The 23,352-nt window shown below is 40.2% G+C and overlaps 2 protein-coding genes across 2 annotated transcripts in view; one reads left to right on the forward strand and one right to left on the reverse strand.

Moving 5' to 3' along the window:
- The window catches only part of SIAE (sialic acid acetylesterase), a 38,878-nt gene extending 29,363 nt beyond the window's left edge, over positions 1-9,515 (reverse strand). The window contains exons 1-2 of the mRNA XM_032868803.1: positions 9,392-9,515; positions 5,069-5,230 (exon numbers count right to left, since the gene is read on the reverse strand). Of these exons, the coding sequence (XP_032724694.1) occupies positions 5,069-5,230; positions 9,392-9,458 (229 nt within the window). The 5' untranslated portion in view covers positions 9,459-9,515. The remainder of the gene's footprint in view (positions 1-5,068; positions 5,231-9,391) is intronic.
- A 138-nt stretch (positions 9,516-9,653) lies between these two features.
- On the forward strand, positions 9,654-22,375 carry SPA17 (sperm autoantigenic protein 17). The gene is made up of 5 exons (XM_032868810.1): positions 9,654-9,751; positions 10,869-11,049; positions 16,596-16,666; positions 18,759-18,845; positions 22,044-22,375. The coding sequence occupies exons 2-5, from the start codon at positions 10,896-10,898 to the stop codon at positions 22,176-22,178; spliced, it is 447 nt and encodes a 148-aa protein (XP_032724701.1). The 5' UTR covers positions 9,654-9,751; positions 10,869-10,895; the 3' UTR covers positions 22,179-22,375.
- The last annotated feature ends 977 nt before the right edge of the window (positions 22,376-23,352 follow it).

The following is a 23,352-nucleotide window of genomic DNA, read 5'->3' on the forward strand; positions in this document are numbered from 1 at the left end:
TCAGTGCCCAAAATGCCCCTTGACAACCTACATTTATTCTGTATAAAGTTCATCTCCACCACCACCAAATATGAATGTAAAAAGAAAAAAAAAAAAAGCTTGACTATTTTTCTAGCAATAAAACTGTTTATGCAAGTTGTTTAAATGATAGCATGCTATGGCAGACACAGCGACCTCCTCATAAGTCACACCCTTATGTAGTCCCCTCCCCTTCAAAAGCAGGCAGAATCTGTGATTTGCTTCTAACCAACAGAAAATGGCATGGGGGAGGAGATGTCATTCTTGTGATGACTTGGTTAAAGATAAAGGAGTTTTGCCAATGGAATTAAAGTCCCTAATCTGCTGACTTTAAGTTAATGAAAAGGGAGAAATCCTTAGGTGGGCCCCGACCTAATAAGGCCAGCCCTTTAAAATAAAGAAGGTCTTGGGGCACGTGGGTGGCTCAGCGGGTTAAGCCTCTGCCTTCAGCTCAGGTCATGATCCCAGGGTCCTGGGATCCAACCCCAAATCGGGCTCTCTGCTCAGCAGGGAGCCTGCTTCCCCCTCTCTCTCTGCCTGCCTCTCTGCCTACCTGTGATCTCTGTCTGTTAAATAAATAAACAAAATCTTTAAAAAAAAAATAAAATTAAAAAAATAAAGAAGGTCTCAAGATCAGAGACTTGGAGCCACAGAATTGCTTCCACGAGTGCTGTCGGCATAAGGAAATGAATCTGCCTGCAATCTACAAGAGCGGGGCATCATTCCCTAGTCAAGCTTCCAGATGAGAACACAGCCCAGCCAACACTTGATTTCAGTCTTGTGAGACCCTGAGCAGAGAACCCAGCTGAGTGATGGCCCAGGCTTCCAGATCGCTTGAAACTGGGTCATAATAAATATGTGTTCTCGTAAGCATCTAAGTTTGTGGTAGTTTCTTTATTATGTAGCATAGAAAAGGAGTATACGGGATGACTGGGTGGCTCAGTTGGTTAAACAGCTGCCTTCGGCTCAGGTCATGATCCCAGCGTCCTGGGATCGAGTCCCACATCAGGCTCCTTGCTCGGCAGGGAGCCTGCTTCTCCCTCTGCCTCTGCCTGCCATTCTGTCTGCCTGTGCTCGCTCTCTCTCTCTCTCTCTCTGACAAATAAATAAAAAAAAGAACTTTAAAAAAAAAAAAAAAAGGAGTATGCATGCTAACACTGCAACCGGGAGCTTTTTGCTTCTCTAAGGGGTTTAAGCTTTTTGGAATTCTCTAAGTTAGAGAAAATATCTCTGCTTACCACAGTCGTGATGACAAATCCAGACACACCCTCATGTTAGCACCCCCCATGCATCCCCCATGTGCATCAGAGTGAGAGGATACATGCTATCCCCCCCACCTCATTTTATTCCTTGTGTCTGAAAGAATCATCAGGCATCATTTGACAAGATGGTCTGAATAGGCCCAGTACCTGACCCATATTCCCAATCATTCCCTCAAGTTTTTAATTTTCCCAAAGCTTGAGTGTCCGTCTGCTGGACAAAAACCTTCATGCTGTTAAATCCATTTTGTTGCGGGCACCCAGGGGATTGATTATAGGTAATAAGGTAAATATTAACAGAGATAGGGTGACAAATTGAGGTAGTCTAGCTGAAAATCCCAGAGCCCTCATGAAAATTCAGATAGAAATCAACCCTCTGATATACCCTGTAGTGTTTTCTTCGAGAAGCATTTTCTTTGCTGCCCTATAAAATTTCCTATATATCTATGTCCTTAACTCCAAATAACACTTTATCTGTTTTGCTTCTTGTGCAGAACAGAGCTAGACGCCCCTATCGGTAGTTCATGGATCTACATACAATGCATACCTTTCTTCCTTACCTAGCAAACGTGGACAGCCTAATAAAGAGATCTACCCCCACTGCTACCAATAACATCCCCCCTTTTCCTGTGAAATTACCGTCAATAGTCCATGAATCACTCGGTTCCCTTAGGATGCTGCTGGATATTTTAACTTCAAATGACACATCACTCTGCAGTAAAGCAACAGAAGCATTACTTAAACCTAAAGTACCGAGTGTGAAAGGAAAGCATGAGAGAGTGCGTTCCTGCAGGATGGGCACAACTTGTATTCTTCTTCGTATTTTTAGGGTTTCAGTGTTTTATACACAATAAACCTTTGATTGATATTTATAGGATTGAACTCAAGACAAGTGAGCAAGTTCACTGTCACCATGAAGGAAAAGAAAGGCTCACCCCCTAATTAATTACATTTCACGCCTTGTTGTCACTACCTACCCTCATGTCCCATCTCTGGCCATTCCAAATATTGGTCTTACGATAGCCATGAGGGGAGAAAAGACTTAAAATAATGCATAAGAACATTTAAAAAAATCTGAAAATGCTATATATATGGGCAAAGATCAAGATGCCCCTATAAGGAGGTTTATGGATCTACATTAAATAAATACCTTTTTTTTGTACCAAGCAAATGTGGAGAGCCTGATAAATATATATAAAGTATATACATATATACATGTAATACATGTACATGTATATATGTACACACATACATATGTATATATGTATATACATATAAATATATATACATCTTCTGTATCTACCATTATAGTACTATGTAGCCTCTGTCTTCTAAATATTTATTGGTATGTTAATTATTGGCACCAAGGAAATCCTATTTATTATATTTAAACTACAGTGGTTCTTTGGATTTATAAATCGACATCATTTACTGAGATTACGCTCAATAAATATTCTGTGCTATTAATTTCTGAGATGGACACAACACAAAAAGAAAGCACCACTCATCTCTTGAATTCCTTTTCAGTTTATCCTATAGGTCACCAGTAGCTTTTAAATCTAACAGAGAACAATTTCTCAATCATCTTAAGCTTCCCTTTTAACTCTTAGTCTCACCCAATAACATTCTTACCTCAAGAAGTTTTAAAATCCAAAAACTAGAAGCACTTACCTTGCATCTATGGCTGGTACATAATAGTTAAAAATATTCATTGAATGGAAATTAATTACAAAGAGCCTGCACCAGGGTCTGGATCACTCTGAATTGGATATTGACAAGAACTGATTCAGCAATCTTTGTTTTCAAGGGCCAAAAGAATTTCCATAAGCTTCCCAGTCATCCATATATTCAACTCATAGCTCAAACCACCAACTCCCACCTTCACCCCACTGCTCCCCAGTGTACCTCCTTACCTGTCTGCCTCTCACCTTGAATACTCCATAGCTATTTGCTACTTCTAACCAAGATCTGATCTAATCTCCACTTGACCCAGCCCTGACTGTGACTTCCTGCCTCCAGTAAATTCCAGCTATGCTCTTCCCATGCTATCTTACACAGCTTTATCTCTTCTAGACAGAGAATCCTTTGTAGGACCTGTCTGCTCATGGAAGCTTCTGGTTCTCAACTTCTTGAACATCCTGCAGCCACCACCTTGGGTCAGGCCTTCACGGTCTATTGCCAGAATCTCATAACTGCCTACCAGTTCTCACCACCTCTACTCTTACTGATCTCCAATCCATTTTCCACCGTGCTGCCAGAGTCATCTTTCTAAAATACAAATCCAACTGAGTTATTTTGCTGCTTAAAACCTAAAAATCCAAACCAGAATATATACTCCTTAGCAGTGACAGACAAGCCTTCCTACATTTCCAACCTTCTCCCCCGTCATCTGCCAGCAGTCACACACCCCAGCGTTCAAGCAAACCAGCCTGTTTGCCATCTCGCCAAGGACCCGTGCTCACTCACACCTCCATGCTTTTGTCCAGGCTATTTCCCCCTACCTGGTTTGCCCTACTCATCTTTCAAGATAAACCTCAGGCTAAGTGAATTATCTCCTCTAGGCACTCCCAGAGCACACTGCACTTCTAGACTGTGGCACCTAATGCACTTACCTGTCATCTTATTATTTTTCTCTCTCCTCCCCTATCTGTAAGCTTCCTTAGAAGACCACATCTAGGGGTGCCTGGGTGGCTCAGTCATTAAATGTCTGCCTTCATCTCAAGTCATGATCCCAGGGTCCTGGGATGGAGCCCCACATCAGGTTCCCCGCTCAGCAGGAAGCCTGCTTTTCCCTCTGCCTCTGCTTGTGTTCTCTCTCTTGCTGTGTCTCTCCCTGCCAAATAAATAAATAAAATCTTTAAAAAGAAGAAGAAGAAGACCACATCTATCTCGCTAATCATGGTATCACCACTACCTAGCACAGTATCTGGCACACAGGGACTCAATAAATATTTGACCAACTAAATATAACAATATAGTGGCAGCTAACATTTATTCAGTACTTCCTGTGAGCCTGGCACTGTTCTAAATACTTTACATGTGTTAATTCATTATATCTTTGCAATAATACTAAATATCATTTTTTAAAATATCTTATTTATGTATTTGAGACAGAGAGCACAGAAGAAGAGTGAGAAGGAGAAACAGACTCCCTGCTGAGCAGGGATCCCGATATGGGACTCGATCCCAGGACCCTGGGATCATGACCTGAGCCGAAGGCAGCCACTTCACTGACTGAGTCACCAAGGCACCCTTAAATATCATTATTATCCCCACTTTAAAAATAAGGAAATTGTGATGCAGAGACATTAAATAACATGCCTGAGGTTATATGGTGATAATGTGGCAGAGTCAGAACCTGAAGCCAGACAGTGAATCCAGAGCCTAAGCTCTTCAGCCCTCCTCCATACCGCCTCTCCTTCATATATGATTCAGTTCAAACAGTAGTTTCTGCAGGAACCGTCTCTTACCATCCAGTCTGAGTCAGACGTTTCTCTTCTGAACCCCATGACACCCTATATACACCTTCACCATAGTATTCATCACGCTGCAATTTATGACTTGGTGTCTATTCCCATTACTCCATGAGACCGTGGAAGGCAGGGGCTTTGACTTTGTCTTGATTTCTTTTGTATCCCCAGGGCCCTACACATGGTAAATACTTGAGCTCTTAGGGATGGTGGATAATGGATGGCTGCCATAACCTGAGCGGGAGCCTAAGCATTCATTTCCAGATTATCCAGCAGGTGGCAGAAGAGGACAAAAGCTGAACAGAGGACCAGCCTCCTTACCTTTCACACTGGTCACTTTCTTCATGATGGTTTCCTGACCTTGCCACAGAGTCACTGTCACTGTGGCTCCCGATGTGCCATAGCCCCAAATCACTGCCCCGGCAGGCTCCTTCTGCAGCACCATGTAGTTATTGACGTATGAGGCAAAGCGAAAGGCGACATCTAAAAAATGTAACAAACCCTTAGAAAAGCGTCATCACCAATTGAACCTGCTCAAACAACAAGGAACAGAAAGTCTTCATACAGGACAATTTGACTATATCCAGCCCTTTTCATTCTTCTAAGCCCAGATCTTATTCCTCCCAATTAGGTAAGCGACCTAACAAGAACGGTTGCCAACAATAGACAGCATAGTACAAGGTGACCAATAAAAGAAAAATTCAAAAAGAGCCTAGGGCAACCCATGTGCCACCAGCCTCCTCCCCCTCAGAGCTCCTGATCTGACTTTGCCCTGGGGCTTGGCCCTGCTGCTTCACTTTCTCCCCCCAAATTGCTAACATGCTCCTCTTATACACCCCACAGATGGTATTTATGAGAAAAATAAACCACTTCCTTCCCCTACTTTCTATTACCACGCCCACTCCTTATTGCTGGGAATAAAGAAACCTGTCTCCCTCCAACACAGCCTTCCCTAATCTTTCCCCTCACTCTTTATCTCCCCTTTTCCATCCTACCAGTGTCGATTTCCCACAAAGAATTCCCCTTATTGTGGTTTTTTTTTTTTTTTGGACAACCCACTGAAAATTCTAAATAAGCATTTATGAATATCTACAATGTCTGCTTCCCTCTAAGGCAAGTACAGATAAATTAAGATGAAATAATAAGGTCAGTGAGAAATAGAAGGTCAAAATGTCAGAACAAAGGTCTTCTGTCTCAATTTTACCCATCTCACAAGCTAAATTATATAAAAAGAACAAGAGGGAGAGCACTTGAAACTGCAGATTCTATTCTAGAGTCACTAACAAGACTGAATAAGAACTCACTTTAACGAGATCATTCCTATTTTTAACATGCAGCCTATATTGAAGTATTTTATTAATAACAAGCATCTATCCAAATTATCTCAGTGAGTTCCTCATCAAAACTTAACAAGGGAAAAAAAAAAAACTTAAGTTATGTCCCAATTTGTCTGAGCAAAACAGACTAAAATCCCTAGAAGAAAATAATTAACAAAGTTATGGGTTTTTTTAAGGGCTTTAAGCAAAAATGATAGGCAGGAAGGAGAATGAGAACTAACAAGGTTGACATTTTCCTCCCTGGAAGCTACAAATAAGGATGGCCCCTTAGGCTACGCTTAACAGGACAGCACAGTTAATGGGGTCTATCCCAGACAGACCCGGTGGCCTATTTGTCCTGTGTTTTGAGTAACAGCCCAGTCGCTAAACATGCTCTGCTCTCCCTCTCTCACGTGAGCTTTTAGTCCCATCATACAACCGATATGACAACCAAAGATCATCCAGAAGGCTGGATAATGGGCTGGAGAGGCACAGCTACCACAAGCAAAATGCTCTGAGAAGAGACTCTCCCACCCCACAATTGCATAAGCAGGTTGGCAGCAAGCTGGAGGGAAGGGGAGAGGCACATGTGTGGGAGGGCCTAGTCTTGGGTAGGTACTTCATATGGAACAAAAACTGGAAACCAAAGGGCTAAGAGCTAAGCAGAGAGAGGGTGAGGGGAGGGGGGAACAGAATGAGGGAAACCAGCTGTCTGCTCCCACATGAGCCTGTGCAAACCGATGGGCTCTCTGAGTGCAGCCATTGTCTTCCAGACAGGGGACACATCTTTCCGAGTCTGTCTGTTTTCGCCAACATGCATTTACTGGACCTCCTTGTGCCTGGCTCTATTCTGCGTTAAAGAATTTTATTTATTTATTTTTAAAAGATTTTATTTACTTATTTGACAGAGGAAGACACAGCGAGAGAGGGAACACAAGCAGGCGGAGAGGGAGAGGGAAAAGCCGGCCTCCCGTAGGGCGGGGAGCCTGATGTGGGACTCGATCCCATGACCCTGGGATGATGACCAGAGCCAAAAGCAGACGCTTAATGACTGAGCCACTCAGTCATCCTGCGTTAAAGAATTTTAGAGGTAGAAAGGATCTTTCACACCCCAACGTACAATCATGTTACGTACTGATCACCAGACTGACACCCAGGTAGCTTAGGTAATTGCAGTTAATAGCTTGAGTATTAATTAATTATTTGACAAATATTTATTGATGCCTACTGTGTGCCAGGCACCACTTTAAGCACTGCGAATATAACAGGAAAAAAAGAAACAAAAAGAAAACTAACAACAATCCCGCTAGCAGCAGGGAGCTTACGTTTTATTGGGGAGCTTACTTGTGGCAGGCACAGTGCTAAGTACACTGCACATCAACTCCTTTGACCGATCTGAAACCACACAGGTGGTTTAGGACAGGCCTAGAAACCAAGCCACCTTGGATTCCAAAGTTACTGCAATTTCCACTCTGCTGCAGTTAGATACTGGCGGTAAATTAAAAAAAAAAAAAAAAAAGTCCTATCCCCTGCCCTTATAAAGCTCACATTCCAAGCCGATAAGAGTAGACAGTGGAACATTACCAAGGAATTGAGCAATGGACAAAATAGGAGACTAGGAAAGGAGGCGGGGCTGGTCATTCCTTTTGTCAAACACAAGACACTTGGCATTTGAATTTTTTTTTTTTTTTTTTAGGTCTTCAATTTTTCCTTCATTTGGGTGTTGGAGTAGACAACAGGTATTAGCATTCTGGGGACACTAAAAGTAGTCATTAAAATTAGACTGACAAGGGCGCCTGGGTGGCTCAGTGGGTTAAGCCGCTGCCTTCGGCTCAGGTCCTGATCTCAGGGTACTGGGATCGAGTCCCGCATCGGGCTCTCTGCTCAGCAGGGAGCCTGCTTCCTCCTCTCTCTCTGCCTGCCTCTCTGCCTACTTGTGATCTCTCTCTGTCAAGTGAATAAATAAAAATCTTAAAAAATATATATTAGACTGACAAAATTAGGACAGTGTTTAGGTTACCTCTGATGGATGCATTGGAGAGGAACACCCAGAGAGTCCCAATAAAATGCAATGACCTAGTTATTAAGTTGGGTGCAACACCCATGGGTATTGAATTTTTTTGTTTCATTGCTCATATATTTTTATACATTTCAACGATTTTACACAGTCAACATGGGCACAGGGGGAACGACTGGAAAGAAAGATGCCAGGATATGCAACCAAATAAGAAGTAAAGAAAATTTAAAGCATTAATGAAAAATACAGTCATTGTAAATCAAAGTAATGGAAAGGTAAGACCCAAAGGTGAAGACAGAATACCGTATTGGCATTAAAGTTAACAGCCTTTAAAAGAAAAACTAATTTGAAAATGACCTTACTCTCCTCTCCTAGGCTGGACTCAAAAGTCATTGAGTGGGAACGAGAGTCAGAAAGTGCTATACAGAGCAGTGCTGGTCTACACTTTTGTTAAAGCCCCAGACACTACTGATGGGCTGCAAGCGGTCTCAGTCTGGGTACTTCTGAGTTCGCAGGTGGAGCAAGAGTCATTTCTCTGCACCCTGTCCCCATTCTCACTTCAACTTTCGTTATCTTAGCAGGGATCTCTGGGGTCCACTGTTTGAATGGTTTGAGGGAAACAACGGGTCCAGCATTATCACTGTACTTGACATTAGCGGGCGGAGTCCACCCTCTGGTTCTCCACGGTTGTGGCTCGGTGTCCAGCCTGGAGTAGTCAAATGACAGGATCCGCCCTGGACAGTAGTCAAAGTGAGTCGCCCTCCTCCCCGATGCTGTTGTGCCTATTATCCCACCACCAAAATCCGCAACCTGCGCCAGAAACCAAGCTAAGCCTTAAATATTCTTAGCTAGTGAGGGGGTTGTATTTCCTAATCCTAATCACCACTTAAACTAGTCAAATATAATTCCCCTAAGGAACCAGGCTTGAAGCAAACCCTCCCCAAGGGTACTACTGAGGGGGCAGCAGGGAAATGTTGGGGATGACTCAGTCACCTGTTTCCAAATATTATCTAATGAGCTTCGCCACCCCCCTTCGACTTCCCCTGCGGTTATTCAAAGACCCCGAGGGCCTCGGTCAGGGACCTTTGGGCCTCCCCCTTAAGATACGTCCACATGTGCCTCGGCGCCACACCAGTCATCAGGACCGTGCAAGGGTGTGGAGGAAGCGGACCGACAGCAGATACTGCGGCCTAGGCCTGGATCCCGAGGCCGGCTCCAGGGTCGCGGTTCGCGGGTCGTGCAGAGGACGCTGCATCTCGGGAGCCCGCGTAGGCGGACGGGCAGGGGTCGGGCCGAGCCGGGCCGCCTCACCTGCACTCGTGTCGGCCGGCAGGATTAAAGGCAGCACCAGCCCAAACACAAATCCCGGCGCTACCATGTTGGGGAAGATCCGCCACCCGGGTGCGGGACTCTGGACACCGACTTCAAGGGCGGCGGTGGGGGAGGTGGGGGTGGTGCCGGAGTCGTGGGCGGGGCCTGCGCGGAGCGGGGAGGCCTGACTCCACCCCTCCCGGGCTGTTCTGTCGCGAAGCCGGCCCCTGGCCGCCGGGGGCGGCCATGCCTCACCCCTTCCCGGCCGCCGTAGTTGAATTAAAAAAAGAAAAAAACGGTTACCCAGCAACGAGAAGTAACAACCGGAACCATCGGCACCAGCTCTGAGAGAACGAAGAGGTGAGGCGGTTTACCCCACTTCCTCTCCAAATCCGACACCTCGCCTTTTCCTTTCGCCTCTCGCATTCTCTCAGATCCCAGACACATTCCGGGATCGCGAAGGCAGATTGGGCGCCAAGGCAGCCCGTTCTGCGAGAGTCTGAAATCCCAGATCCTCGACGTCCCGCCGCCGACTAGACCCGTGTCCCCCCTCCAGCCGCCCTCCACTCCCCACAGTGGCTCAGGGGGTTACCTGTCCTTCTCACAACCCGACAATGATTCAGTGCATCTCCTGTTCCCTCAAAAACAGAAAAACATCCTCCGCACTTTGGGCCTCATCAAACCTTCTAGTCCCTCACCTAGACCCCTACTACGGCTTGCGGACTTGCCAAAAAATGGGCACCTTCACAAAAAGTCCGGGTCCATGAGTGTCGTTTGCATACTCAGCAGCCCAACCCGCTGCTTGGCAGCTGTCCTTAATCCAGTCCTTGTATTCCAAGACAGGAAGATAAGACCTGGTCAAGACAAAACCAGAAAACACAAGAATCCCAAAATCATGGACCTTCCAACTGCAAAATCGTGACCTTGCCTCCGCCCCCCTCTGACCCTGCTGCCCCTTTCAGAGTATGTAGGTGCTTTGGGGCATTTTAGGTCATGCTTCAGAAGTGGAAACAAAGGGCAAGACCTTAAGTGTTAAACTTCTTCATTCAACGAATTAGAATAATTTCTAGAACCAAGGTTAGTTCTTAATTCAATTTTTTTAAAAATTTTAGACCCCAAACAGCGATTTATGATGAATTTTTAACAATGCTTCTCTCTAAGTTCCTGTGGGATAGCAGAAATTACCCTCACCTTTTAAAGACAAAAGGGACAGAGAGAAAAAGTACTTAACGTTATGAAAAATCTGTAATTTTTGTAATTTAAGATGACTTGGCCTAGTAAATGAGTCTGTTTTTGTAATATTCTAATTAATGATGGAGAGTTCAAAACTCGAAGAAGTGATGGATTGGAGTTGTGTTGGGGGGAAAAAACTGAAGTCCAGAAAATTGGGAGCTCAGGAATAATTTGTTGTCATAATTGTGATTATATAAGTAAAATCAGACAAATTTAAAGACAGTACTCTCTAATGAATCTCTAGGTACAATAGGCAGTTCCTTCCAAGGAGATGTCGATTCCATTCTCCAACACCCACTACCGAATTCCACAAGGATTTGGAAATCTTCTTGAAGGGCTGACACGTGAGATTCTGAGGGAGCAACCAGAAAATATACCAGCTTTTGCAGCAGCATACTTTGAAAATCTTCTAGAGAAACGAGAGAGTAAGCTTTTTTTAAATAGGCTTTTTTTTTTTTTAAGTAAGAGACTAAGTATTTGGTTATGGTGAACTGGCTTAAGTCCTCATTCCATAGAAAGTTTTTAGAAGGCAGGTAGCTTCAAATAACCGTTCTTGCTATTGAAAACATGTGCCTTTATGACAAGATCTCATAAATCAAGTTATTTCACATTATTGAAAATTACCAGTTGGTTACACAGACCTTCTTCATTGTATTCTTCATGGACACACTGGGTGGAAGGAAACCTCAAGAGGTCATCCAGTCCAGCTCTCGATTTTCCAACAGGCTGTTTCAGTGCATGCCAGGCAGTTGACTGTCTCGTCCTCCTGGGAGGAAAGTTTGTGGTTTTCTTTACATGGTGACTCTTCTCACTTGAAAGTATTATAAGTATTGTTAAAAAAAATAATAATAATTCCGTGCTCCTTAAATAGATTGGTATTTGTTGGGGTATATGAAACTAGCCTGCAAAAAGTCACAGAGAAACACTACTTTTAAAGTGAAATTCCAGAGGTGCTTGGGTGGCTCAGTCAGTTAAGCATCTGACTCTTGATTTTGGCTCAAGTCTTGATCTTGAGGTCATGAACTCACACCCCACATTGGGTTCTACACTGGATGTGGAGCCTACTTAAAAAATAAAAAATGAAATTCCAGCTTGGGAAGGTGATTTATATCCTTTCTCTATTCTCCCAAGGTCCTGCCCTGCCCAGATTCATACTCACAGTGACTCTTTGGCTGAGAGCCAAAGCAGTTTCTTCATTTCCAGAAATAAAATGTCCAAATTCCCATTCTTGAAGGTTCGTAACTATCAAGACCTGATCCAGTAGTCAAATGAGAATTATTACAGCTATACATTTCTATTAAAAAAACCCTTTTTGACTAGAACAACCACTTTGTATAAGCTGTTTCCATCATTACTTTTGACTGCAGTATTCCAACAGAGTGGTAAAGGTGACAAGAAATAACTACAAGTAAGTAAGCATTTGATTTGAAATCATTTTCCAGAAGAAGGAAACCTTCCACAAGTTTTTTTTAACTTTTTTTAAAAAGATTTTATTTTTTTATTTGATAGAGAGATCACAAGTAGGCAGAGAGGCAGGCAGAGAGAGAGGGGGAAGCAGGCTCCCTGCTGAGCAGAGAGCCTGATGCGGAGCTCAATCCCAGGACCCTGAGACCATGACCTGAGCTGAAGGCAGAGGCTTAACCCACTGAGCCACCCAGGCGCCCCCTCCCACAAGTTTTTAATTCAAGCAACTCCCATACACACTGCACAGCTCCGCCATCTTCTTTGCTGAACCCTGGCAGAGCCTAGAATCTCTGCCAAATTCCTGAATGTTGCTGGTCTTTTCACATTGTGAATATCTGTTGCACAATTTGAAACTTATGTGCCTCTAAAAAGCTATTAAGAGAAATCTTTTAGGGTAAGAGGTGAATTCTAATGAGCATTAATCTAATTTTGTTATTATTAATTTTACAAATTCATGATTAAAAAGACTTTAGTCATTTATTTAATTTTAGATCTCAGAAATGCCCCATTACAAAAACATTTGAGTCATTGTTACTGTTCATGATAATTAAAGAAATTTGTGATTCAGATTAATGGTCTCAGCTTACTAGTCTCTAACTAATAAGAATTAGACAAAACTATTTGAAAAAATTTAAAGCACCATACCCATTTCCATTTACGCAAACTAAAGGCGAATTATCCAAATGATACATCTATCAGAACGTAGTCTCTCCAAAAGGGAAGAAAAAGTCCTCTAGCCCAGTCTCTCACACGATGCAAGATTTCCCTTGCCAGCATTCTTCATAGGTAATTATTAGTCTTACTTTTGATTTTTTTCTGATAGAAAACGTATCAGCATTTGATATAAGTGGTATCTGAGATCACTAGGGAGAAGGTAGACTTTTTATAAGGTAGACTATGTTGAGATAAAGATGGAAAAAGATAAAATTAGATCTGTTCCTTGCAACATACACCAGGGTAAATTCCAAATTGACCGAAGATTTAAATTATTTTTTAATGAAACCATACAAATACTAGAAGGAAACATGGATGAATTTCTCTGTAATATAAGAGAGGAAAAAATTTTGCTGCTAAATTGCTATCAATAATTACTTAAAAATTCAAAAGCAATTAGGGAAAAAGACTAATAGGATTGACTACATAAAAGTAAACTTTTCCATGACAAAATCACCATAAGAAAAATAAAACTACAAATGACAAACTGAGGAAATCTTTGTAATTTATATCACAACAGGTTAATAAACTTGATAATTAAAGGTTTGTAAAAATACTGAAGAAAAAACTAGGGGCACCTGGGTGGCTCAGTGGGTTAAAGGCTTTGCCTTTAGCTCAGGTCATGATCCCAGGGTCCTGGGATCAAACCTCTCATCAGGCTGTCTGCTCAGCGGGGAGCCTGCTTCCCTCTCTCTCTGCCTGCCTCTCTGCCTACTTGTGACCTCTCCCTGTCAAATAAATAAATAAAATCTTTTTAAAAATACTGAAGAAAAAACTAATAAACCTTATATAAAACAATGGTCTAGAGATATGAGCAAACACACACAAAATGCAAATGGCCCTTAACATATGAGAACATACTAAAACTAACCCATAGCAACAGAAGCGAAAAATAAAAAATGCAGTGGGGACCACTCCCATCAGACTGGCAAAAAGCCAAAGTTTGCCAATTTATTCCAGGCAAGGCTGGAGGAGAAATAGGCAGTCATATACATTGCTGGAGGAGATACAAGATGATATAACACCAAGGAAGAGAATTTGACATAGAAATTCAAATTCTCCCCATTTCATGGCATCATTCTTTGAGGGAACAAGCCAAATATCCATAATATGGGATTTGTTGTATAAACTAGAGGACATCCACAGAGTGGAATTATATACAACTGTAAAACAAACAAAATCAGAGTGAGGACGATCTCTATATGTTGCCATGGAGTGATCTTCAGGATACATTAGGTGAAAAAAGTAACATAGGAAAAAGTATGTTTAGGGGCGCCTGTGTGGCTCCGTCAGTTAAGCGTCTGCCTTCAGCTCAGGTCATGATCCCAGGGTCCTGGGATTGAGCCACTATCGGGCTCCCTGCTCAACGGGAGCCCCACGTTATGCTCTTTGCTCCGCGGGAAGTCCGCTTCTCCCTCTCCTACCCCCGCTGCGTGTATTCCCTCCCTCATTAGGTCTCTCTCTGTCAAATAAATCTTGAGAAAAAAAAAAAAAAAAAAAACTAGAATTCTCTGAATATATCTTGAACTGAAAATCATAAATGTTTAACATACTTTAAAGTGGAAATAAATTTTTTAAATTGTTGAATCTCTAAAGTTCAGAAGCAAAATAAAACAAACAAACCTAGCTAGTATTGACTGGGTAGATATAACCACACAGAAAAGAATTAATTCTTTTTTTTTTTTCAAGTGACTTTATAACACAGTAATTTGACTATACATCCCTCAGTGGAGATAGCCTAAAAACAAAATGAATTTAGAAGTCTTGAATTGTTTTCAGTAATCATTGTTAATAATATCATAGTTTAATTAAAGTTATAGTATAATTATAGTTCTTATACACTGTGGGACATAGCAAATAAGTCACTATCCTACTGTTATTAGGACTAAGATTTTTACCATAAGAAAAATGACAAACATATAAAAATGAAGGAAGTTAATAATCCTAAATTTGAACAGAAAAATATCAGTGTGACTTCAATGACATGTTTTCTCTGTAAAAATGAAAAAATGTTTTCTAACTATATGCATTTTTTAAAAGGCCACAAAACAATAATTAACCCAGTACTGGTGAGCACTTAGCTTTTAGACTGTGGCCTCTAGCTACCATTTCCCAGGAACCAAGGTTTCTTAGAGAACTACCTAATTCTGTGAATTGGTGAGGAAATATGCAGATTGAGCCTGAACGTCTAGTCATACCAGAAAAGAAGGAAACTGTCAAAGATTACTAGAGTTGTTTCCAAAGCACTCAGGAGCATCTGAACACCTGAATGAGCTCCTACCAGCCAACTCTGGACAATTAGAGCATCAAGAAGAAGAATAAATGCAAGGGATTGAAGTTGATCCAATTTCTTAAATATTCATTTGTTCATAATGATCAAAACAAACAAACAAAGAAAACCTCCTTAAGAGGATCCTAAGGAGCCAACTGATTATTCTATAAACTGGTTGATAAGGGGAAAGAATCAAAACTTTAAAATGCCTTTTCTGGATGAACTGTATGTCAGGGTAACCAAATAGTTGCTATGGGTAAGTTTTTCTTTACTGATTACTCCAGAAATAAAGAAGTCATGATCAAATAAGAACATTGTCATTTTGCAACTCCTAAAGAAATGATCTAAGCAATCATCATCAATGGGCCTTTAAAGATTATAAAAAGAGATACAACCAGATATTATATCCTGACAATTACACTATGCTATATATAAAGTACGCTTGCCAAATAAATAAATAAATAAATACCTAAATAAATAAATCCTGAATCAGCTACAGGAAATTCAAAAGCAAAGGAACTTGTTAAAAGTCATCACGGGAGTGCAATCAGAAATATCTAAACTGTGGAAAACTCCAAAGGAAAAATGATCCAATTTCCTCAACAAAAACATTGCAGGGAAAAAATGTGGGCTGAGAGATAGGTGAAAATCTCTTTCAATTAAGAGATGGGAAAGGCATAACAAAATACTGTGTGTGCCTATTGTTTGGGTTTTGATTTGAACAAATCAACAGTAAAAAAAAAAGCCAAAAATATATTAGACAATAGGGAAAATTTGGATAGCTGATATTAAGGCATTATTGTTAGTATTTTTAGATGTGATAATAGTATTGTGGCTTTAAAATAAATATTTGTAGATAAAACAATAGGGTGCCTGGAACAGGCTTGAAAATAATCAGACGAAAGAGAGGGAAATTGAGTGAAATTACAGATAAAATAAGATAAATGATGAGTTTATAATTGTTGAATGTGAATAATGTGCACATGAGATTCTGCTATATTATTCTTTCTACTTTCTAAGTTTAAAATTGCTTATAATGAAAAGTTAAAGGAAAATTCTGCTTGAATATAAATACAGCCTATGTCTACTAACTATATAATATGCCTCATTTTTTAAAAACCTCTCCGATTGTTCACTTTTCCAAACTTCCTTGCTATTTCGCATTTATTTTTATACATTTTCTTGGGTTTACTGATACATGTTTGTGAGTTTCTGTATTTGTATTTAAGTATTGGCATTTGTTCTCTCCCATATTATAAATTCTATAAAGCAGAAATTATATATATTTTTTACTGCCTTTCTAAATATCCCCAAGGGCTCATCTAATGTTTATTAATTCATCATCATATATTCTGTGATCACTGGTTATGTTTACAATGTTAGGTTATATACATAATAATATTTTCAACTGGCAGTAAAGAACCTGTGGTTTGAAAAAGAAAACTTGTTTTGTGTTACTATTCTGGATTTACTTTAATGAACTCAAAATAAGTCTGAAATTATAATATTTTTGTTATTTAGAAACCAACTTTGACCCAGCAGAATGGGGGACTAAGGTAGATGACCGCTTCTATAACAACCATGCTTTCAAGGTATGGACCCAGGAAACTCATGGATTTGGTTATCTTCTTCTCCTTGCCACCAAAACAGAGAATATTGCAGTCTTCCCAGAATCATGAACATCATGAAAGGCAAACAAATATCTTATTAAACCTTTTTAATTGTGCTGTTCTTTCTGATGAGAATTTTTTTCTAAATTATTTGAATCATGGACAGATACTTAGCTGAAATGGAAAGGTGATCAACAGGAAGAATGAACTTGAAAGTTACAGAATAATTACTCATTTATTCTTCAAATTGTATTGGGTATCACAATGCTTAGCAATAGCAGATCTTCAATAAACTTTTGTTGAATTCATGAATGGCATTTCATAAAACACCATCCATCCAGTTGTTTCATCATTGACATCTTACAAAAGACTGATTAGAATTTAAATTCATAATGGGAGAGTTTTTTCTACAAAGCTAATCTGTTCAGAGACTGAACCTACCTTCTCTTTAGCAGCATTCTCAGAATCAGCCTTTTTCAGCCAAGGTTCCTCAAAATAATTAAGCCCTAGGGTGCCTGGGTGGTTCAGGTCATGATCCCAGGGTCCTCTGATGGAGCCCCGCATAGGGCTCCCTGCCCCACATCAGGCTCCCTGCCCTGCATCAGGCTCCCTGCTCCATGGAAGCCTGCTTCTCCCTCTCCCACTCCCCCTGCTTGTGTTCCCTCTCTTGCTGTGTCTCTCTGTCAAATAAATGAATAAAATCTTTAAAAAATAAAATAAAATAATATTATTTTGCCTAAGCCAAAGGCACTGATTGCATGTAAGGAATTGGTGTCCCTCCTTTTTTCCTCGAATGGCTTTAATTATATACCGTCCTTGAGAGAATTATGAGACTAGTCACTCAAAACTTTGTGTTCTGTGGTCCAGAAGAGGAGCACTGGTTGAGAAAAGCTGTGTGCATCCCTGCATCACTGGCATCAACTAACTGGGAACTTGATGGAAATTTTGTCTCGGGCCCTACTCCAGATCTGCAAGTTGGAAGCTGAACTTTAACAAGGTCCCCCAAAGTAATTTGTAGGTACATTCAAGTCTGAGAAGCACTCTTCTAGACAACTTAGATATTACGTTAGCCACAAAGCACCATCAGATATTAGAATTAAAGGCAATTAGCCAAGTTCAAGTTTTAATGGTGTCCCCCAGTAGATTTGGGGAATTTCCTGGGGAAATACCTGTCACTTAAATTCCGTGAGTTCAAAAGTAAAGTTCCATCCATTTGTGCCTGCCAGATATGGAGGTGTTGAGTTTGTTTCCATCTAGTCATTTAACAAGATTCTCTGTGTTCATGTTTTATTTCAATCAAAGGAATAATGTCAGAAAGTTTTAAATCTTTGTGTCACATAGCAATTTCAAGGTTTTTTTTTTCATCTCTTTTGAATTCTAAAGACTTTACTAATTAGCTTATATGTCTTCAAATTTCTGTTTTATAGATTAAAGAAACTCTTCCCATAGACTGTGAATTAGCAACGCCTCTATATTTTGGTGGAAAATTTCACCAACCATGTCAGAATAGGCAGAGCTGATTTCCCTTTTTTTACTTAAATGGTTCCCCAAGCAGAACTTAACTCTTTGACATGGTTTTGAATCTACAGACTCCATTAAAAAGTCAACTTGACTTTCCCCAAATTCCCCAAATCTACTGGGGAACACCATCAAAACTTGACTCACACTATGGGACACAGTAGCATATATTTTGCTCTTATTTTAAAAACTAACAGCACTTCTTTTTTATACTTTGTTCAAGATTCATTACAGCATCTTAACACCTTTTAGTATAAGACAATAGCTTGTTTTTCATATGAAATAGTGTTACACACATTCCAAAAGCAAAAAAAATCTGCATTTTTCACCGATTCACCAATCCACCAATTGGTCATATTTGTTTATGCATATTCCTTTGAAAATTTTCATGTATTTCTCTTTTTTTCCAACCTACTTTCCTTTTTTAAAAAATCAGTATGTATTTAATTCCTACTACTTCTCAATAACATACAGCAGTATTTAATGACTTTAAGAGGTTTGATCCAAGACTTTACTATTTTGGATTGACTCTTTGGCCCTGTCACCCCTCTTCCAGGAGCATGAATCACCTGAGAGTTGTGAGTCTGAAAAAGAAAAGTCTAGCACATCTGTGAAAGAGGATGAGACACCAGTCAAAGCCTTAGTAAGTTATATTTTCCATATACTATTAGGTTCCTACAAAGAATCATATCACTCAATTTAAAATTATACTCCAAATAGGAATCCAGTCTGTTACCCATATTGCTAAAATTATGATTTTGCTTTCTAGATAACTGGCATCAGTGATAAACTAACTGGTAGATCATTTTTAGCTATGCCTATGGTAAAGGAAAATTCCTTCTTCCCCTTAAAAATTAAATCTTTTTTTTTTCCAAGAATGTCAATGAGTGGGGAAATCTCCCCAAAGGGAAAAACAGACAGAACTCACGGCCTCACTCTTCATCCTTCAGATTCACTTTCCACTTTGAGAATTTTTCACTAATTGATGCTCTCACCACCACACAGTGACAAAGGTTCAGAGATAACAAAAGGAAACCCAGAGAATCACATACCACCAAACAGAATGGCTTTACACAATGTGTCTTATTCACCTTCCATGCACTGTTGTCTACAAAGTGACTTCCTGATAAGCAGCCTACCTCTAAGCAATAAAGACTTGAGTAGGGCCCACCTTCAAAGACACCTATGCCCAGGACTGTGCTACATCCAGCTCTCAAGAGACAATTGTGCACATCTCTATACAACCTATGATCAGCAATGTCTGCTTGGTAGCTTGAAATCAGCCATGGTAGGAGTATGAAGGTCATGGCCAATACTGCAAATCAGACATTTTTTCCTGGAGAGTCTATATCTAAGCATTTACCAGCATATCACTATCTATACTCTTCATAGTCCAGACTCAAGACGACCAAACCTAGTGAGAAAGAACTCACTCTCTACAGTGCTGAAGGCCAAACTTCTGAGTTCCTTTTCATGTTCTAATGTCCCCATTAGTCACCCATTAACTGACACCCAAAGTAGGCATCCTCTTCAAGGAATACCTTACCTCCTCCCCAGTTGGAGGCTTAACTTTTCCCTATAACCTTTATAAATTATTCCAGAATTATATCAACACAACCCAATCGGCCTAACATTGCCATAAGATGCAATGGGAGGTCAGGGAAGAAAGGGAGTCATTTCCTTATATCTTTAGTAGTTGCCCTTAATCAGCATTTCATGACTTTGAATTGAGATCCTATTGATTTCCAGCTTCATTATAATTCATTTGCTTGTACTGGGGCATCATCTCAAAGGATTTAATACCATTCTGTTTGTATTTAGAAGTTTGAGATCTACATTTGCCTCATTGTTTTTTTAATGGGGTGAGGGGTGTAAACAACCTGAAGGTCCATCAACAGGAGACTGAGTAAATAAAACAAGTTGTTTAGTACATGTAATACATGGTGTCATTAAAAAAGAAGAAGAATGGGCAGTTACATACTGTATAATAATAAAGAGAAGAGAACCAAGATATATAGTTATGAGGAAAAAGTCATTGGGAACACTGTAATTAGTATGATCTCATTTTTAAAATAAAAAGCCATGTATATACCCATATGAATACTTTTTATATAGAGAAATTTTGGAAAGTTGTATATACTCAACCCATAGTAATGGTTACATCTTAGGAGTAGATTTGGAAAGGGGGAGAAAACTTCCACTATGAGTGACATTTAAGTTTTTATTTATTTATTTCTTAAGATTTTGTTTATTTATTTGACACAGAGAGAGAGAGAGTACAAGCAGGGGGAGTGGCAAGGAGAGGGAGAAGCAGTCTCCTGCGGAGTAGAGAGCTAGACATGGGGCTCAATCCCAGAACTCTGGGATCATGACCTGAGCAGAAGGCAGATGCTTAACCTACTGAGCTACCCAGGCTCCCTGATGTTTAATTTTTTAAGTGTATATGTATCACTGTTATAATCTAAAACTATATATTAAAAACTATGTATCAGGGGCACCTGGATGGCTCAGTGGGTTAAAGCCTCTGCCTTCGGCTCAGGTCATGATCCCAGGGTCCTGGGATCGAGCCCTGCATCGGGTTCTCTACTCAGCACAGAGCCTGCTTCTCCTTCTATCTCTGCCTGCTGCTCTACCTACTTGTGATCTCTGTCTGCCAAATAAATAAAATCTTAAAAAAAAACAACAACAACTAAATATCGGACACCTAGGTGGCTCAGTCGGTTAAGCATCTGCCTTTGGCTTGGGTCATGATCCTGGGGCCCTGGGATTGATTCCCACATGGGGCTCCTTGCTCCATGGGACGCCTGCTTCTCCCTCTGCCTCTGCCTGCTGCCCCCCCACTCCTGCTTGTGTACTCTCTCTCTGACAAATAAATAAATAAATAACTTTTTAGAAACTATATATCTTTTGAATTAGACACTTAAGATCTGTGTGTCTCACTTATTATAATGTAGGTAAATAATACCTAAATTTTATTTTTTTTAAAGGTTTTGTTTGTTTATTTGTTTATTTGAGAGGAGAGAGCAGGGAGACAGAGAAAGACAGAGACAGGCAGACTCCTTGATGAGCATGACGCCCAATACAGGGCTCGATCCCAGGACCTTGAAATCAGGACCTGAACTGAAATCAAGAGCCATGTGCTCAAGGGATGGAGCAACCCAGGCACCCCTATACCTAAATTAAAAAAACAAAAACAAAAACAAAAAAAAAAAACTATATGCAGAAGTTCAGCCAACCACCTTAAAACTGACATTATTGGACTAAAAGGATTTCTTTGGCAGTCCACTTTACATGTATAATTCTGATTAGCTAATCATTGAAAAAATTAAAAAATTAATTTCATGTAATCATTATTTTGAAACAGCACATTTACTATTCTTGACGTTTTTACCCTGCTTCAAAGATTCTTACTTATTTTCCCAAAAAAAAAAGTCATTGCTTAGGAAACTGTTAAATAGGAGCTATTTTGAGGGGGGAAGTTGGCACTGATCATTTATTGCAGAGGCATATTAAAGAATGAGAAAACAAAATTCCTGCTATTTTGGCACTCACCGTTTGGAACATACACAACATGACAGTATATAAAATTCCCTTAGGAAGCAACAGATCTCGACTGTTACATCCCTATATTGATTACATTTCTGCACTATTTTTATGGCATCAAAATATTGGATATTTAATTATGGACATTGGGGAGGGTATGTGCTATGGTGAGTGCTGTGAAGTGTATAAACCTGGCGATTCACAGACCTGGACCCCTGGGGCTAATAATACATTATATGTTAATTTAAAAAAATACTGGATATTTAACAAGTCTCTTACTTTTTCTTCCTTTCAGAAGGAAACTTCTGAAGAAGAAAGAGAGAATGCTGCTCTCAAAATCCAAGCAGCCTTCCGGGGATACTTAGCCAGAGAGGAGGTGAAGAAAATGAAATCGGGTGAGGCTCAAGAAGAGAAAAGAGAAGAAAACGAGTGAGAAGACTGGTTTTACTCCCCTGCTCCCCAGAAAAAAAATGAAAAAAAATCCAGATCCATCAACCTCGCTGTGATTGTTGTTTTTTTTCTTAGTAAGGGAGATTTGATGTAGTGAAATAACATTTGTTGCTGTTGTGAAAATCTGTCATGAGCATTTGTTTAATAAACATGCCATTGAACACATGCCTCTTAAAGATTTCTCTGAGTTCATGAGTCTTATTTATACTTCTCCCAAGTTTCTGTATGAAGACCCCTGGATTTAAAGTTTTAGAACTGGCATATCTGAGTTTTTAGGACTCTCAGTGCTTATGTGGTCTAACCATTATCTAACAAATAAATCCTCTATCACCTCCCTGAAAAATGGTCTTTCTGCTCCTGTTTCACTCCCAGTAATAGAGAATTTTATTGCCTTTCCCGCATAGTCCATTTAATTTATGAATAACTCAAATTATTAAAAAGATAAGCTGAATCCAAAATCTGTCTCCCTGTAAGTTTCATCCATATGTTTTCATTTGTCATGCAGGCAGGCATGCAGTCATTTACTGAAAAACGTATTGAGCCCAAAACATGTGCTGGGATTTGGTAGGGAATATCTGTTCCTACACCCATGCCGCTAAAACTTTTTTATTATCTTGCTCTCCAGAACCACACAGAATAAGACAAATACATATTTGGAAAAAAAAAAAAAAAAACAGAAACCATCATAACATCATAAATACTCTCCCATAAATACTAGAACTTCCCAAGTTTTCCCCAAAGCATGAATAGTAAATACCTGTGTCATAAACTCAGAGGCCTTATGTCTTTTTTTTTTTTCCCAGTGAATCATTCAAGCCCCCTTTTAGAAAGTTTAGTCTCTCCTTTTTTAGACCTTCTCATCCTTGAATATCTTAAGACACTGTGAGGTTCATGACTTAGACCAGAAGATGCAGTTCCCTTCCCAAAACAAAACAGAGAGGAGGTGGTGTCTTGTTTAACCAAGCTGTTACCTTCTACTGCAACAAGCGACACATGGTAACGTCCTGGCTGGTTCGGACTCCTGTCTGCACACACTGGGTGTCCCGAGCTTTGGCTCTAGGACGACACCTCCCTGAGTTCACAGTCACACAGCCATTGTTCCCCAAAGCTCAGTAAAATGTCTGGCTCTAGCTTGAGGAGCTTCTAAAACCAGCCCC

The sequence above is a fragment of the Lontra canadensis genome, unplaced genomic scaffold (assembly GCF_010015895.1).
Source record: "Lontra canadensis isolate GAN:19392208 unplaced genomic scaffold, GSC_riverotter_1.0 scaffold36, whole genome shotgun sequence".
NCBI lineage: Eukaryota > Metazoa > Chordata > Mammalia > Carnivora > Mustelidae > Lontra > Lontra canadensis.

What these genes read in the sequence shown, in the direction of transcription:
- SPA17 (XM_032868810.1), top strand. Translation starts at nt 10,896, where the DNA reads ATGTCGATTCCATTCTCCAACACCCACTACCGAATTCCACAAGGATTT. An exon ending in TCTTCTAGAGAAACGAGAGA is followed by an intron (nt 11,050 to 16,595) that starts GTAAGCTTTTTT and finishes TTTGTTATTTAG; the next exon opens with AAACCAACTTTGACCCAGCA. An exon ending in ATAACAACCATGCTTTCAAG is followed by an intron (nt 16,667 to 18,758) that starts GTATGGACCCAG and finishes CCCCTCTTCCAG; the next exon opens with GAGCATGAATCACCTGAGAG.